Source organism: Papio anubis, chromosome 2 (assembly GCF_008728515.1).
Source record: "Papio anubis isolate 15944 chromosome 2, Panubis1.0, whole genome shotgun sequence".
Classification (NCBI taxonomy): domain Eukaryota; kingdom Metazoa; phylum Chordata; class Mammalia; order Primates; family Cercopithecidae; genus Papio; species Papio anubis.
The window spans coordinates 67,632,854-67,650,582 of NC_044977.1; the positions used below are offsets into that span (position 1 = coordinate 67,632,854).

Sequence of the window (17,729 nt, forward strand, 5' to 3'; positions counted from 1 at the left end):
TTTTTTTTTTTGTGTGTGTTGCACAGTAGAGAGATGGAACCAGGTCTTATAATCAGTAAACAATATTCCAGTAAAAAGCCGGCAAAGAATGCAAATAAGTAATAAAAGAACTACAAATTAAGCCAGTAAATATGAAAAATGTATAGCCTTCCCATTACTCAAAGAAATACAAAATAAGATAACCATTTTTTTGGCAAATCAAGTTTTAAAGATTAAAAAAAAAAACTTTAGTGAGACTGAGAGATAGGCATTCTTACAGACTCTTTGTGAGTATGGGAGTTGATTTACATTTTCTGGATGCCAGTATGGCAGTTGGTATCAAATGCCTTTAAAATACTTGTACCCTGTGATCCAGCAATATAACTTCTAGGAATTTGTTTGACCTGCACATAAAAATTTCTGTTAGGAATTACATCATTATTATAGCAAAAAATTGAAAATGATCTTAATAGGGATCATTAGGGAATTGCCAGAATTATGGAACCACCATGATGGAATATTTTGCGGCTATTAAAAATGTTTTGTAGGTTTTCATGCCTGTCTTTTTTTAAAAAAAAAGTTTTCAGATCTGCCACACACTGCTGGCAAGAATGTAAAATGGTACATTCCACTTTGGAAAATAGTTTGGCAGTTTCTTACAAAATGAAACATATACTTACCATATGACCTAGCAGTTGCCTCCTGAATAGTTATCCCAGAGAAATCAAAACTAATGTTCACAAAAAACCTGCCCACAGCTTTGTTTGTAATAGCCCAAAACTAGAAAAAACGCATGTGTTCTTCAGTAGGTGAATGGTACCTTCATACCATGGAATACTATTCAGCAACAAAAAGGAACAAACTATGGATACATAGAATAACTTGGGTGGACTCCTGGGGCTTTATGCTAAGTGAAAAAAGCCAATCTTAAAAGGTCTCTTACTATAGGATGCCATTAACATTCTTGAAATGACAGAATTATAGAGATAAGAGAACATATTAGTGGTTGCCAGGAGTTAGGACTAGTGGTGGGAGGGAGGGAGATGGATATAACTGTAAAAGGGCAGCAAGAGAAGATCTTTGTGGTGATGAAGTAGGTCTGTATCTTGAATGTGGTGGTAGTTACACGAATCTAAAGGTGATAAAGGGGACATGCATAACTACCAGTGTCAATTTCCTGGTTTTATCATTGTGCTATCATCAAGAAGGTGCACATGTTGGGAAACTGGGTGGAGATTACATGGGACCTCTGTGTACTGTTTTTGCAGCTTCCTGTGAATTTATAATTATTTTCAAAATGGCTAAAAATGTTGAGAATATGTGATGAAGGAAAAGGTTCATAATCAGTAAAAGTTACAAAATGATAAAATTATATGAAACAAATATTTCATACCATTCATCCTAATACATATGCCTGGAAGGAATGACTGATAAAAACCTTAACTCTGAGATGATGGATTCTCTTTTGTATTTCTGTAGTGTATGTGTAGATGAGTCTGTATCACTTTCATAGTTGGAAGAAAGCAATTTTCCTAATAGGAAATTTTTAGAATTAATCTGGAATATTTAAGTGACAATGTGTTTTTACATTAAGGGATTAAAATTTTTATTGGGCACACTACTAACTTAGTATTAAAACAGCTGTTAAGATTGGAAAGTATCTGAATGTATTCTTTAAAATGTATTTGTAAATTTAAAATTATTTTGTACTCTTCATATGTATTGTAAGACATATTATGTGATGTTCTAAATCAGTGCTATCCAAAATAAATATATTGTAAGCCACATGTAATTTTAAATTTTCTAGTAGTCACAGGAAGAAAGTAAATTAAACAAGTGATATTAATTTAAGAATATGTTTTATCGAACCAATTATATCCAGAGTGTTATTTTAACATGTAATCGGTATAAAATTACAGTGAGATAGTTTACATTCTTTTTTTCAAACAAAGTTTTTAAAATCTGGTGTACATTTTAGGTTTACAGCAAAGTTTGGTTTAGACCACATTTCAAGTGCTCAGCCACCTGTGGCTAGTGGGTACCATATTGAAGAAGAGGATGAGTAGTTGGAAGTGAGGACTTTGATGTCAGACCCAAGTTTGAGTAACAGCAGCTCTGCCATTTGCTCACCTTGTGACCTTGGGTATGTTACATGAACCTGTGCTTTCGTTTTTCATTTATAAGATAGGGATAATAACTTCTCCATAGTGGTATTGTAAGGATTAAATGAGTCAGTGTAGGTAGCATGCTTGGCACAGGACTGGGCACAGAATATGTACTATAAGTAGTATATGTTATACAGTGGTAATTTTTAAAATTCCAATATATTGTGTACTGAATTGAATGACTAACCATTCTAAAAGTGTGACTGATTTCTTAACAGTAGTAGTGAGTAAATATATAAGCAGTTCATGAAATAATCTTTACTTTTTACAATTAAAGTTTTGGGTCCTTTTAAGTTATGACTGATCGAATGGACAAATGTTTAGTAATCATGTGCAAAATATGGTACCAGCCACTTGAACATTTAGAAGGTAGGTCTTAAGATGGTATCCTCAGATAGTGTATATTTACGTAAGTACTTTACATTTCGCATGCCACTTTTGTGTCTTTTTTTTTCAATGTAATATTCAAAGCAGTCCTGAGAGATAGTTGTTACTCTGACTTTCACGGTTGAAGAAGTTGAGTTTCAGAAAAGTAACTTACTTGATGTCATACCCAGTTAGTAGAATAGAAGACAGGTGATTTAATTAAATGGACAATTTAATATGATGTTTAAAGTGTTTCAGCTACACTCCTCTGATTCTTTCTTCCAACTTTGCCATCATTTCCAGGAACATTTAAATTAGAGGAGGACAATATGATGTCACTTGAGGAGTTACCTTGCTCCAAATTATCCTGAGGTTATTAACCTATTCAGATAATCTATAATGTAAAAAGTTAACATAAGCCTGCATAGATTAGATGATTTATTTTGCTCGTTGCAGTGTTTCTCTTTACGAAGTTGAGTATTCTTCATCCTGTCTTTTGGATACATATACCTATAAAAACGGGCCAAGAATATGCATTCTGTGCTGACTGCCTTAAAGTTGGATTCTTTGAAGTGTGGTTTGTCTCTTCACTTATTCAGAAAATTACACAATTCTTTTAAGATACTGCGTGCCACCATTAAAATCGCTAGTGAAAGGCAGTAAGTTTGTGAGTGATTGACTTTCCCAGGGCAGGGGTGCAGTGGAAGGCACTTGTTACCTGGGCAGAGTTAGATGGAGCTATTTCATTAGGTGTTCAGGCTCTGTGTTCTAATATGTAGATTTTGTTTGCACTGTATGCGTTGCTGGCTTTATTTCCAGTTTCTTCTCCAGTTAAAATATGGAGGAAGTCACAGGACATCCAGTTTGTTCTTGGGTACTATGGGACAAAATATATGACAGTAAACTATCAGCTCTTCTTGGCAAGTACTTTCGGTATGGACCACTGAAGCAAATTTGTAAGAAGGGAATTATATTTTGGTGCTTAGGATGGGAGTGATGATAGTTTCAAAGATTTCTATTTTGGAAGAGGGATCTCAATGCCTAGGATTTCTGAAAAATTTCACTGTACACAGTTTCTGCTCCTGCAATTATGTTATAAATGCTTTAATTATAAGACACAACTTTATGTATGTAAAGATGTATATGCTAGGTTGAGATTTAAAACTGTGGGTTGCAATTAAAATAAAAGATTCCCTGAAATTCATGGAACTGGACGAGGTGTTTCCTTTCCTTCTTTATGTTTTTTAAAAAAGACAGAGTCTCACTCTGTTGCCCAGGCTGGAGTGCAGGATTGTAGCCTTGAACTTCTGGGCCACTGTAGCCTTGAACTTCTGGGCTTAAGCAGTCTTCCCACTTCAGTGTCCCAAGTAGCTAGGACTACAGGTTTGTGCCACGAGGCACAATTTAATTTGGTTAATTATTATTTTTTTTTGTAAAGATGAAGTCTTGCTATGTTGCACAGGCTGGTCTTGAACTCCTGGCCTCAAGTGATCCTGCTGTCTTGACCTCCCAAAGTGTTGGGATTACAGGCATGAGCCACCGAGCCTGGCCAGAACTAGATGATGTCTTTGTCCTTTCCAGTTCTAAAATACTGTGCTATGTCAGTTTGGGCAATTTATCATACAGTAAGATGACTCTTAAAATTTTACAGTGCCAAATTACTTGTCTGAAAATCTATAGAGAAAATAATTTGTCATTTACTCTCCCACAGTGTGTTGTATAAATATTCATGCATTTGGGGTTGACTTCTTTTTCTTTTTCTTTCTTTCTTTCTTTTTTTTTTTTTTGATGGAGTCTCGCTCTGTTGCCCAAGCTGGAGTACAGTGGTGCGAGAGTAGCTGGGACTACAGGCGTCTGCCGCCACGCCCAGCTGATTTTTTTATTTTTAGTAGAGATGGGGTTTTGCCACGTTGGCCAGGCTGGTCTCAAACTTCTGACCTCAGGTGATCCACCTACCTCTCCCTCCCAAAGTGCTGGGATTATAGGCATGAGCCTGCGTGCCCGGCCGCATTTTGTGACTTCTGAAGAGGAAAGCTTTATCTTAAAATTTTTTGGTAGTGTTATTTATGTGTAGCTGAATGGTTTTATTTAAGTTATAATTAAGGTTTTAAATTTGAAATCTTCATTCAGGGGTTAACAAATCCTTGCCCCATTCTAAGAAATTAGACTCAATGCCGACTGACCAAAGACCAGATTCAGTGAATCTCCTTTTCAGGATCTCTGAGATGAGGGCTTCAGGACAGAACACCTGGTGTGGAAGGCTAGTGTTTTCAAGTATAAACAGGTGTACTGCAGCCCTAAGGCTGTTCTTACTTAGACCTTGGTTATATTAATTAAAAGAATGACACTGATCTTTTTTTTTTTGAAAAGTGTTTTTATTACTGAAATTGTTAAAAATGAATCATGCTCCACAGCAAAGCTGTTCTAATAGAACAGGGTGTACATTGGCTGTTTTTCCTGCTTAACATTTATTGATAACCATTCCTAGTATTCAGTCTGACACCAAGTTCTGCTGACTTTGTCTAGTATCCCTGCTGCGATTACCTTAATTTAGGTTCTCATTATATTTCATTTTTTATTTCAATTGTTAATTACAAGCCTGTATTGCCCAGACCTGTACCATTGCACTAGTCTTGAAACTGTTCTGCCAAGTCTAGTCTGTTGTGCTGCCTAGAGATACCTCTAGAAAGCACATAGATCATGTAGTGTGCTTAAAAAACCTTGGATACTGCCTCATTGCCCAAAGAGGTATTGCCCTTCTTAGCATGCACTTTCTGGTCAAACTGTTCAGTGATCCCTGAACATGTTCTTTTATGCCACTGTGTTGCCTGCCACATGTGTTTCTAGAACTGCTTGAAGACTTACCTCTTTGCTACCTGGTAAATGCTAGCTTCTGCTTCAAGACCCAGCTCATGTTAACTCTTAGGGGAAACCTTCCTTGATTCTTTTGTTTCTGTGACAGGATCTTGTACCTTTGCCCAGGTTGGAGTACAGTGGCATGATCAAAGCCCACTGTAGCCTCAGAACTCCTGGACTTAGGCAGTCCTCCCGCCTCAGCCTCCCAAGTAGTTGGGACTCTACAAGCATGTGCCACCATACCTAGATAATTTTTTTCTCTTTTTTTGAGAGATGTTATCTCCCCCATGTTGTCCAGGCTGGTCTTGAACTCCTGGCCTCAAATGATCCTCCCACTTTGGCCTCCCAAAGTGCTGGGATTACAGGTGTGAGCCATTGCTGGGCCTTGATTTTTGTCTTTTGTGATCATTGAAGCACTTTGTGATACATTATACCACACAGTCATTTTGTACTAGAATTTCTTGTTTACATTTGCTGCTCCACATCCGCCCCTGTGTGACCTGATGTTGAATCTTCAGAGGCAGGGTCTTACTGTGCTGCTTTTGTGTTCTTCAAATGTATTTAGAGTGCAGTCTGTTCTTCTGATTTCTTATTTAAAATGTTTTCTTTTTAAAATAATTGTGTAATATATTGGTTAACCCCCTCTGCAAATAGGTTTATTCACTTAAAACCTTTGGGAAATGCCTTGGAAATACTGCTACACTACTTTCCTTTTCACTTCAGTTTCCAGTTTTACTCTGTGCATCATCTCTGTTGTTACTCTTAAGATGATTCCCTTGATTATCTGTCTCTCTTTCAAGTTCATGCCTGCTTTTCTGTTCATAGCTGATACAACAGTTGATTGCTAAATAGGATGCTTCTGAAGCAGGGTCTGTTTTAAAACGGTGATCCCTCTTAGGAGGGTTCCCATAGAATGCCTTCTGAAGTTCTTTTCTGCGCTCTGCTCTCTGGCTGAAAGTTTTAGAAACAGAGTGACTGGAGTGGTCTAGAGTTAGAATACAGTGTAAGGAAGCAAAGGGGATGAAAATTGAGAAAATCGTGAAGTCTGTATTCTTCATGAGATTTTGCAGCTGAATAGGACTCAGAATAGTTGTAGTTCTCTTGGGCTAGATAATTGTTTGAACTGATAAATGATTTAGATACTGGAATGTTTTCTCTTCTTTTTCGGGAGCCACCTCCTAGATAATCTTCCTCTTCAGCTGGTACTGTTTTATAAATAAATGAAGCCTCTGAATTGTTCATTAGTATTTTCAGAACTCTTTGATCTAGTAAGTTTTATGAGAGAAGACATTTTTCCTGATGAATTGGAATGTTTCAATCAAACTTTTTTTTGTTTTAAGTTAATTTATTAGACATTAGTAAGCATTTACTTTTTGGGGCACAGTACGTGTGGAGACTTAATGCTCAACTACAAAGTTAGTTTCTCAGTAGATGCTATGTAGAAACTTCTGTAATCTCAGTACCTAGTTTAAAAAAAATTAAAAGTAGGAAATGTTCTATATAGAAGTGAATAAATTTAGTACACAGTGATCAGATTGATCCCTAGATTGGGGGATTTTTGCTAATTTAATATTAGATTTAATCCTAATAGTTAAATCAACTGGTGATGCCATGAATAATTTTGATCCTTTTGTGGTTTTGAAAGATGTATTTTCAGAATTAATTTTATTACCCTCATAACATGCTCAGAGAACTTTGGTGTAAAGATAATGCGTTGTTTTTCTTGGTGGCCAATATAATCTTTTAAAGTGTACTTTTTAGTTTAGGTATCCCTGGAAGTTTTTGTTCTCAGTTTAATGATCTTGTCAAGTAAATACCACCTAATTATTCCTATTCCACTATCATTTATCCAGGCAAGAGAGTTTTATATTGAATAATGCTTTAGGAATGAGCAATTTATTTGTAATTCCTGTTCAGCTATCTTGTCTATAAAGCAAAATTCATACTTACAGTAGTTTTTATTCTCTAACTTCTCAGTTAATAGGCAGCGTGCTGAAATTGAAAAACCCTGCAAAGTAACATAATGACAAATACATCTTAGATATTTTTGTGTAGTTCTCTTGTCATTTTAACTTTTCTAATCTGCTAATGAATCAGACTTTAGAGGAAAGAGGAAGAGCTGACTTTCTGATGTCCTCCGTATAACTGAGTAAACCTATCTGGATTGTAGATTTCATTTCATTTTTTTTTTTTTGATACGATTTTGTTGCCCAGGCTGGAGTGCAGTGGTGGGATCTCAGCTCACTGCAACCTCCACCTCCTGGTTCAAGCGATTCTCCTGCCTCAGCCTCCCGAGTAAGTGGGACTACAAACATGCGCCACCATGCCCGGCTAATTTTGTATTTTTAGTAGAGACGGGGTTTCTGCATGTTGGTCAGGCTGATCTCAAACTCCCGACCTTAGGTGATCCGCCCGCCTCAGTCTCCCAAAGTGCTGGGATTGCAGGCGTGAGCTACCACACCCAGCTATAAATTTCATTTTTAAGAGAGTGATACTTGTGGTATTCTTCTGTTTATACATTTTTTCCTCTAAGAAAGTGGGCTTTTTGACTGATGACTTGTTCTTTAGAGTCAGAATATCTTTAGTGTATAGATAAACCAAAATTCTTCTGTATTTCTGTGACAGAGGACGTAATTTGACCTTCAGGTTAGTGAATATTTGCACTGAGTTGTGCATTATTTCTTCATTGTATATGAATGAACACATTTTTTATTCTTGTCACAGGCTATTTAGAATCAGAGGAAGCAAGGCTTGTTGGTCTCTGCTGCTTTACTGTAAAAGCAATGTGAGAGTGATGAATGCAGAACAGTTAGTGTAGCTGCCAGTTTTCAGTTGTCTTATATGATTGGAAAGTTCCTCATGTAAACACAATAATTTATTTTAGTCATTAATCTTTTCATTATTTTCTCCCTCAAAGACGTACCCCTCCTCCCCCTATCAAAAACAAAAACCCACCCAAGCCCTAAAATTAAACCAAAAAAAGACTCTGGCAAATAAAGTTGATTTACTTTTCTTTCCTTACCTCTGGCCTTTCAAGATTCAGACTCAAAAGTGGTGAAACAAGTCACACTTTTCCCTATATCCTGCCCACAGAAACTTTCACATGACATGAAGCAAGAAAGGACTAACTAGATAGTTGACTTTTGAGTAAACTCAGACTTTGTTTCTTCTCTGTCTTGTGGTAGATAAGAAAGACTTTGGACCAGATACTGGTATGAAGATAAGGAAGAAGAGTAGAATTACTTTATTGTTGGGAATATGGGAAATATATTCAAAATATATGAAGCTGTGTTCCAGTGTAGATATGCTAGGTTGATTATCTCTTCCAATCACCACAAAAACCACTTCATGCCTTGGTGAAACTGGCAACATGGGTTGTTTCTGAAGAGATGCACGTTATAATTTATGGGGTGCATTTTTTGTGTATGTGTGGGTAATGATAATGATGGTATTCATACCAAATTTACTGCTAAAATGTTACAATCTATTGTCAGTTAAAATTGCCCAGAATGAAGATAGAGCATTTTGAAAATACAAGTTTGTGGTAAAATACTTTGCTGTACAAAAATAGAATTTTTTTTTTTTTTTGAGACAGTCTCACTCTGTCACCCAGGCTGGAGTGCAGTGGCTCCATCTTGGCTCACCGCAAGCTCCGCCTCCCGAGTTCACTCCATTCTCCTGCCTCAGCCTCCCAAGTAGCTGGGACTAGAGGCGCCTGCCCCCACGCCCGGCTAATTTTTTTTTGTATTTTTAGTGGAGATGGGGTTTCACCATGATAGCCAGGATGGTCTCAATCTCCTGACCTTGTGATCCGCCTGCCTCAGCCTCCCAAAGTACTGGGATTACAGGTGTGAGCCACCGCACCTAGCCTACAAAAATAGAATTTATTTGTTGTATTTCTATACTACATCATCAAATAATATGAAACAATTAGATTTTATCTCCTGATAAAACTTGTCTGAAGTAAATGCTGTAGACTATTGTGTAATTTTGAATTAGTCTCTGTGTTTAAGAAAATCCAACAAGTATTACACTGCAACCATCATAAAAACACAGCATTTACCATTCTCATTTAAATTTTTTCAGGTTTATTAAAGTGTAATTGGCATGTAAGTAACTTCACTTTTAAAATATTACCTGGGAAACTACCACCGTGAAGATAATGATCACATCTGTCATCCCTAAAAGATTTCTCCTGCCTTTTGGTAGTTCCTCCTTCCTGCTCCTTTGTCACAGGCAGCCACTAATCTGCTTTCTGTCACTATAGATTAGTTTGCATTTTCTTGAATTTTATATAAATGTAACAGTGTATGCGTTCTTTTTTTTTTTTTTTTTGGTTTGCCTTCTTTCAGTCATCGTGGTTATTTGAGGTTGATCCGTGTTTATTTTGTTATTTTTGAGTAATATATTGGGTGAACAATCTGCAATTTAACTGTCCCTTCACCTGTTGAGGGACATTTGAGTTTTTTTGCAGTTTCTAGCTCTTACAGATAAAGCTGTTGTATACATCCCTGAACAAGTCTTTGTGTGGACATATGCATTCACTTCTCTTGAGTAAATACCTAGGAGTGGAATTGCTGGGTATTTTTAACTTTTTAAGAAACTAACAAGCTGTTTCTCAAAGTGGTTGTATCACTTGAAATCTTGCCAGCACTGTATGAACTCCAGTTTCTTCGTATCCTTGCCAGCCTTGATATGGTCAGTCTGTTTAATTTTAGGCTGGTGGCAGGTGTCTAGTGGTAAGATAGCTCATTGTGGTTTTAGCTTCTGTTTCCCTAATAACTAGTGATGCTGAGCCTGTTCTCATGTGCTTATTTGCCACCTGTATTTTTATTTGTTTATTTATTTACTTATTTTGAGACAGAGTCTCACTCTGTCGCCCAGGCTGGAGTGCAGTGGCACAATCTTGGCTTACTGCAACTCCCACCTCCTGGGTTCAAGCGATTCTCCCACCTCAGCCTCCCCAATAGCTGAGACTACAGGCATGCGTGACCATGTCTGGCTGATTTTTGTATTTCTAGTAGAGACAAGGTTTCACCATGTTGGCCAGTCTGGTCTCAAACTCCTGGCCTCAAGTGATCCGTCTGCCTTGGCCTCCCAAAGTGCTGGGACTGCAGGTATCAGCCATCGCGGCTGGTGGCCCCCCTGTATATTTTTAAAATGTCTTCATATTGTTTACTCATTTTTCAATTTGGTTGTTTGGCATTACTGAATTGTCCTTTATCCTAGATTCATGTATATATTTTAAGAGTGTCTTTTGAAGAGCAGATTTAACTTTTGCTTTTTGTGTCATAGTTAAGAAATCATTACCAAACCCAAGAACACTAAGATTTTCTCATAGCTTTACCTTTAGAAGGTTTATAATTTTAGCTCTTATATTAAGTACTTGGATCCATTTTGAGGTAATATTTGAATACATATTTCTAAGGGTGAGGTAAGTTCATTTTTTCTTTTTTAAAAACATACGGCTATCTAAATGTCCTGGCACCATTTATTGAAAAAATTACCTTTTCTTATTGAATTGCCATGGTATCTTTGAAACAATCGGTATATGTGTGAGTCTCTTCATTTTGTTTCATTGATCTTTCTTTACACCAATACTGTCACTTAAAATAATGTAGCTTTATAAGTCTTGAAAATTAGGAAGAGTAAGACCTTCAGTTCTTTTTAGAGTTATTTTGGATATTCTACATCCTTTGCATCTCCTTTAAAATGTTATAATTAGCTTGTCAATTTCGACGTAGAAGGGATGGTCAGGAATTTTTATTAGGATGCATTGCATATATAGATACATTTGGGAAAAACTGACAATCCAAAACATTGGACTTAGTATTCCAATCCATGAACATAGGTATCTCTGCTTTTATTTAGGGCTTCCTTCAGCAGCGTTTCATAGTTTTCAGTCTCATTTGTTAGATTTATCACTATTTCATGTTTTCGATGCTGTGTAAATGTTACTGTTAAAATGCCAATTTCTGGTGGTTTGCAGGTAGTTTATATACAGGTTAGTTTTGTATATCTTGTTTCCTGTAACTTGGCTAAATTTAATAGGTTCTAGGAACTTTTTTTGTAGATTCTATAGAATTTTCTCCACAGACAATTTTGTCTGTGAATTGAGACAATTTTTACTTTCCTTCCAATGTGGATGCCTTTTATTTCTTTCACTTGCCTGTTGGGCTGGCTAAATCCTCCAGTACAGTGTTGAGTAGAAGTTCTGAGAGTGGACATTGTTGTATTAGTAAGTGTGATGTTAGCTGTAGTAAACATTTAAATAGGTGTAGGGAATTCCTTTCCGTTTTAATTTGCTGAGGGGTTTTTCTTAGTCTGGGTCTTGCTCTGTGGCCCAGGCTGGAGTGCAGTGGTGCAATCACAGGTCACTGTGTCCTCAAACTCCTGGGCTCAACCTGTCCTCGTGCCTCAGCCTCTTGAGTGGCTGGGACTAATGTATCGCTATGCCTGGCTAATTTTTGGGGGGCCAAGTCGTAGAGATGGGATCTCACTGTATTGACTAGGCTGGTCTGGAACTGGCCTCAAGCCATCATCCCACCTGGCTACAGCCTCCCAGCGTGCTGGGATTACAGTTGGGAGCCATCGTGCCCAGCCCACTGAGCCTTTTTATTAAGGAATAGAAGTTGGACTTTTGTCAAATACCTTTTCCTCCTGCATTTAGTAAGACAGTCATATAGTTTTCCATATAATGCTGGGTTACATTGGTTGATTTTTGATTGTAGGAATCCTAGACCAACTTGGCATTTCCGGATTAAATCTCACTTTGTCATGATGTATTTTCATGATGAATAATCCACGTTGGTTTGTTTTGTTAAGAAAATTTGCTTCTGTGGTCATGAAGAACATTGATCTGTACTTATTTTTACCTTCTAGGCTATTTGTCTGGTTTTGGATTCACGGCAATGTGGGTCTCGGAATGAGTTGGAAATGTTCTGCCCTCTTCACTTTTCTGGAATAGTGTGTGAGGAATTGAAATTATTTTTTTCTTAAATGCTTGGTAGAATTTACTAGTGAAGCCATCTGGGCTAGGATTTTCTTTCTGGGGAGGTTTTACTACAGATTCAATTTATTTAAAATACATAAAGGTATTCAAATTATTGATTTATTCTTGAGTGAGCTTTGGCAGTTTGTACCTTCCAAGAAACTTAGGAATTTGTTTTATTGAAATAATGTTCATGAGATTTCCTTATCTGTACCTGTAGAATCTGTAGAGATGTCACTTCTCAGTTTTCATTGGTAATTTATGTCTTTGTCTTTCGATGAGTCTGGGTTGTCAAGATTTTATTGATCTCAGCAGGCTTATGATTTCACTGTCTTTTTTGTTTTGTATTTCATTGATATCTGACATTTATTATTTTCTTTCGTTTATGTTGAGTTTCATTTGCTCTTCAGTTTTTAGTTTCTTAAGGTGTATGTATACTTTGCTCCTTGTTTTGAAACTTCTTTTTTTCAAGTGTGGGTGTTTGGCGCTAAAATTTTTTCCCTCAAGTTCTACTTTAGTTGTAACCCACAGATTTTGATATTTTTGTGTTTTCATTTTCATTCAGTTTCAGACGCTTTCTAATTTTTCTTTTAATTTTTTTAAATCTTATAGATTATTTAGAACTGTCATTTAGTTACTAGATATGTGAAGATTTTCCAAATACCCTTCCGTTTTTGCTTTCTAATTAAGTGATGTTCAGCTTTGTTACTTTGGTGCATAAACATTTAAAATTATGTCTTGATGAATTGATCCCTTTTTCATTCTGAAGTAAACCCACTTTATCCCTGGTAATAGTATTTGCTCTGAAATGTACTTTGGCCATTATTAATATAACCACTCCAGCTTTGTTTCAAATAGTGTTAGCATGGCCTCCCTTTACTGTGTTTGTGTCTTTGTATTTGAAATGAGTTCGTTATAGGCAGTATGTAGTTGGGTTTTGTTTTTCTAATCAGATATCGTAATCTCTGCCTTTTAATTGTGATTTGTAGACGATTTGTATTTAAAGTGATTATTGACATGATCAATTTTAAATCTACCATCTTGCACTTTGTTTCCACTTTTGGAAACAAAACATATTTGTGTGGATATATGTCCTCCGGGATATATGCCTTGCAGTGGAATTGCTGAGTCAGGTAAGAACTGCCTTTTAACCTTTTGAGGAACTGCCCCGGTTTTCCAAAGTGGCTGTAGCATTTTATGAATAAATTCCTCCCAACAGTGGTTTCCCATTTCTTGCCCTCGTTTCAAAACATATTTTCAATGTGTATAAAATTTCCAGGTTCAGTTTGTTTCTTTTAGTTGTCTTAAAAGATGTTACTCTATTGTCTCCTGGGTTACGTAATATTTGATTATCATTCTTTTTTGTTTTGTTTTGTTTTGTTTTGTTTGGGACAGTCTCACTCTGTCACCCAGGCTGGAGTGCAGTAGCGCGATCTCTGCTCACTGCAACCTCCCTCTCCTGGATTCAAGCGATTCTCGTGCCTCATTGAGTAGCTGGGACTACAGGCCTGCACCACCGCGCCTGGCTGATTTTTGTGTTTTTAGTAGAGACGGGGTTTCACCACGTTGGCCAGGCTGCTCTTGAACCCCTGACCTCAAGTGATCCGCCGGCCTCCCAAAGTGCTGGGATTACAGGTGTGAGCCACCATGCCCGGCCAATATTTGATTGTCATTCTATCATTCTTATCTTTGTTCTTTAAAATGAGTCTTGGTTTCTCTGACTGCTTTTAAGATTTCACTTAATCACTGCTTTTTTAGCATTTTGATTATAAAGGGCCTTGGTATAGTTTTCTTCTTGGTTGTTGGACTTGGGGTTTGCTGAACAGCATTTTGCCTTCTTATTTAAAGCTTATATCCTATTGGGAAATACATAGAATTTTTATGAGAATGTTAAATTCTCATTCATATTAAGAAATATGCCATAGCCTATCAGACCAAGAAGAGCTAGACTCTTTTAGATTGCCCTTGGTTGCTACTGTATCCTTCTCCTTGGAAAAATTTCTTTAAGACAGGTTTTAGAGATATTGTCCAACCATTAACTAAAATCCAGTGATTGGCACAAGGTTATGGGGCACATTAATAGTAATAGAGCCTGCACTGGACTCCTGGTCTAGCCTTGGGTCTTCCCATGAAATTACACCACCTCTCTGACAAACCAAGTACTAGGAAGATGACCAGAGATACTACTCTGGACCCTGTGAGTGTGACTGCTGCTGTGCCTTATCTCAATTTCCAGCTCTTTGATTTCTCCATACAAACACTTCTGTGAAACTATTTTTTGTTATAGTCCACAAACAATGATAACTATCTCAGACTTCCAGTTATGTTACTTTAGGAAGTCTATGATTTAGGTTGGCTTGCTATTCTCAAACAGCAGTTAGCTTGACCAACTTTTTAATTTGGTACGATGGGCTTTGGGGTGTGAACTTGCTTTCTCTTGACATATATTTCTGTTCTTCTGCCCACCTAATTTCCCCCTAACGGGCAGTATGTATGAGTGTGGGTTGGTGATTTTAAGTTACCATCTGTATCACATCCATAGCACTTCCTTTCCCTTTGTAAGATTTCCTTTGTTTTTAGAATCCTCTCATATTGGTTATTTGACGTTCTTTGTAGATAGTTGTGGAGTACCTGGAGCATTTTGGCTGAAGTGGAATGCTTTACATGTCTATCCTTTTTGAAGCTTATCTGATTGGTTGTACATTCCCATGCATTAGAAACAGATTGTCTAGTAATATGGAACATCCAGTCACCTTATCTTGCAGAGTTCAGGAAGTACATGTATCTTCCTGAAGTATCTTCAGGAGTTCAGGAGGAATTTTCTAATGGAAAACCAGAATGTTGTAATCGTGAGAAATCTTTTTAAAGTTACATTTATTGAGGTGTGATAATATAGTAAGAGTAACCCTTTTTGCTGTATAGGTTCTGTGAATTTTGATGAATTTAAGTCCTGTGATGACAACCAAGAAAAAATAATGTAGTTTTAATTTTCATTTCCCTGATGACTAATAATAAGCATCTTTCCTGTGCTTAGATGAGTCATCTATATATTTCTTTGATGAAGTGAGTTCAGATTTTTTGCCACAATTTCTAAACTGTGTTGCTTTCTTATTACTGAGTTTTTAGAGTTTTCTGTATATTCTGAATAATAGTTTTTAATTAGGTATTTGTTTTGCAACTGTTTTTGCTGAGTCTGTGACTTTCCATTTCATTTTCTTTTGATTTTGACTTTCCATTTTCTTAATGGTGTCTTTTGAAGAACAGAAATGTTTAATTTTTATGAAATCCAGTATATCAATTTTTCTCCTTAATGGCTTTTGCTTTTTTAGTTCTTCTATATGGAGAAAGATATCGATCGAGGTTCTTAATTTTGATGAATGGATACCTCATTTTTTTCCTGCACCATTTGTTGAAAGACTCTCTTCTCCACTGAGTTAGATTGGCATATTTGTAAAAAACCTGATTACTATTAATATATATGTGTGAGTTTATTTCTGGACTCTCCGCTCCATTGACTCTTAAGTGTCTTTTTGCCAATACCACGCTGTCTTAAAAATTGTAAATAGGTAAATCATGAAATCAGGTAGCATCAGCTCTTCAAGTTGGTACTTTTTTTTCTAAAATTGTTTTGACTTCTAGGTGTTCTCTTTTTCCATGTAAATTTTAGAGTCAGCTTGTCAATTTCTATGAAACTTGCTGGAATTTTGACAGGATTGCATTGAATGTGTAGATCAATACTGTTCAATAGAGTTATCTGTAATGATGGAAATGTTGTGTATTTACACTGTCCAGTGTGTGGTAGTCACTAGCCATATATGACTGTTGACTACATAAAATGTTGCTTGTGAGTGAGCGGAGATCGCGCTACCGCACTCCAGCCTGGGCAACTGAGCAAAACTCCGTCTCAAAATAAAAAAAAAAAAAAAAAGAATGTTGCTTGTGAAATTGGAGAAATGAATTTTAAAGTTTATTTCATTTTGATTTATTTAAATTCAAATATAGTCACATGTCACTAGTGGCTATTGTATTGGACAGCATAACGTAGATTATTTTGGGCACAATTATATATTATTTTGACTTCTGAAAGTCAGTATTAAGCCTTAAAGCCCACAAATGTGGTATATCTCCCTATTGAGTCCAAACATTTGAGATTGCAGCATACATAAAAGATCTTATGGTATATATTTTGTTAAATTTTTCTTGGAGTATTTAATGATTTTTGGATGTTATTGAAAGTGATATTTTTTCTTTAATCTTTTAATTGTTCATTGCTAGTATGCAGAAATAATGATTTTTATATATTGACTTTGTATCCTGTGCATTGCTTAGCTTCACTTATTTTATTCTAGTAATTTTTTGTATGTTCTTTGGGATTTTCTGCATAGACAGTCGTGTAAACTGTCAGTAAAGAGTTTTATTTTTTCTTTTCAGTCTATATGTGTTGAGTAGATATGTAGGAATAGATTGCTGAGTTATATAGTAACGAGATATTTTAACTTTTAAAGAAACTGCCACGCTGTTTTTCCAAAGTGGTAATTTTATATTACCACCAACATATGAAGGTTCCAGTTTCTCTATATTCTCACCAACACTTGGTATTTTTTTAATTATAGACTTTTTGAGTTGGTGTGTTGTGAAACCTCATTGTGATTTTTAAAAATTTGTATCTCTCAAATGACTAATGATATTTAGCACCATTTCTTGTCATTAGCCATTTGTAGATCTTTTTTGGTCAAGTGTTGTCTATTCGTATATTTTACCATTTTAAACATTGGGTTGTCTGTCTTATTTATCGAGTTGTGGACAGTTGAGGAATGGGCTTTACCAGATACCAGATATGCTGGTGTCTTGATTTGGGACCTCCAGGGCTCCAAAATGTGAGGAGTAAATTTCTGTTATTTATAAATTACCCAGTATCAGGCATTTTGATGGACTAAGAGTTCATTTTATAATTCTATAGAAATGTGTTTTTCAAGAAGGTAATTTTATCAGTGAAACAATGAGGTATACTTCATGAGCCTTTTTTAGTTAGTTTCTAAAACCATGTTGGGATACTGCCTTGATTCTTGGTTTTTAGTTTTCTTATCCCAAAACGAAAAAACCATTTAACGTATTTGTATTTCTGTTCGGAACCTTCTGGATGTATACTAGTCTTCCCTGCCCCATTAGTGGGAGATACATTTCAAGACCTCCCAGTGGATGCCTGAAACTGTGGATAGAGCTGAACCCTAGATAAACTCTGTTTTTTCTTGTGCATACATTCCTGTGATAAAAGTTTAATTATACATTAAGTACAGTTAAGAGATTAACAAAAATAACCTCACTACTCTTGCATTTTGGGTCATGATTAAGGCAAATAAGGGTGACTTAAA

General features: G+C 36.2%; 1 protein-coding gene across 2 annotated transcripts in view; it reads left to right on the plus strand.

Moving 5' to 3' along the window:
• Positions 1-17,729, plus strand: part of RYBP (RING1 and YY1 binding protein) — a 70,208-nt gene that overhangs the window by 12,277 nt on the left and 40,202 nt on the right. Inside the window, exon 1 of one of the 2 annotated variants that reach the window (XM_017955294.3) lies at positions 1,958-2,122. The exons of the other annotated variant lie outside the window; for it this stretch is intronic. Coding sequence (XP_017810783.1) covers positions 2,064-2,122 — 59 coding nt within the window. The 5' untranslated portion in view covers positions 1,958-2,063. Of the gene's footprint in view, positions 1-1,957; positions 2,123-17,729 lie in introns of those variants that run through there. 2 annotated transcript variants of the gene reach the window in all.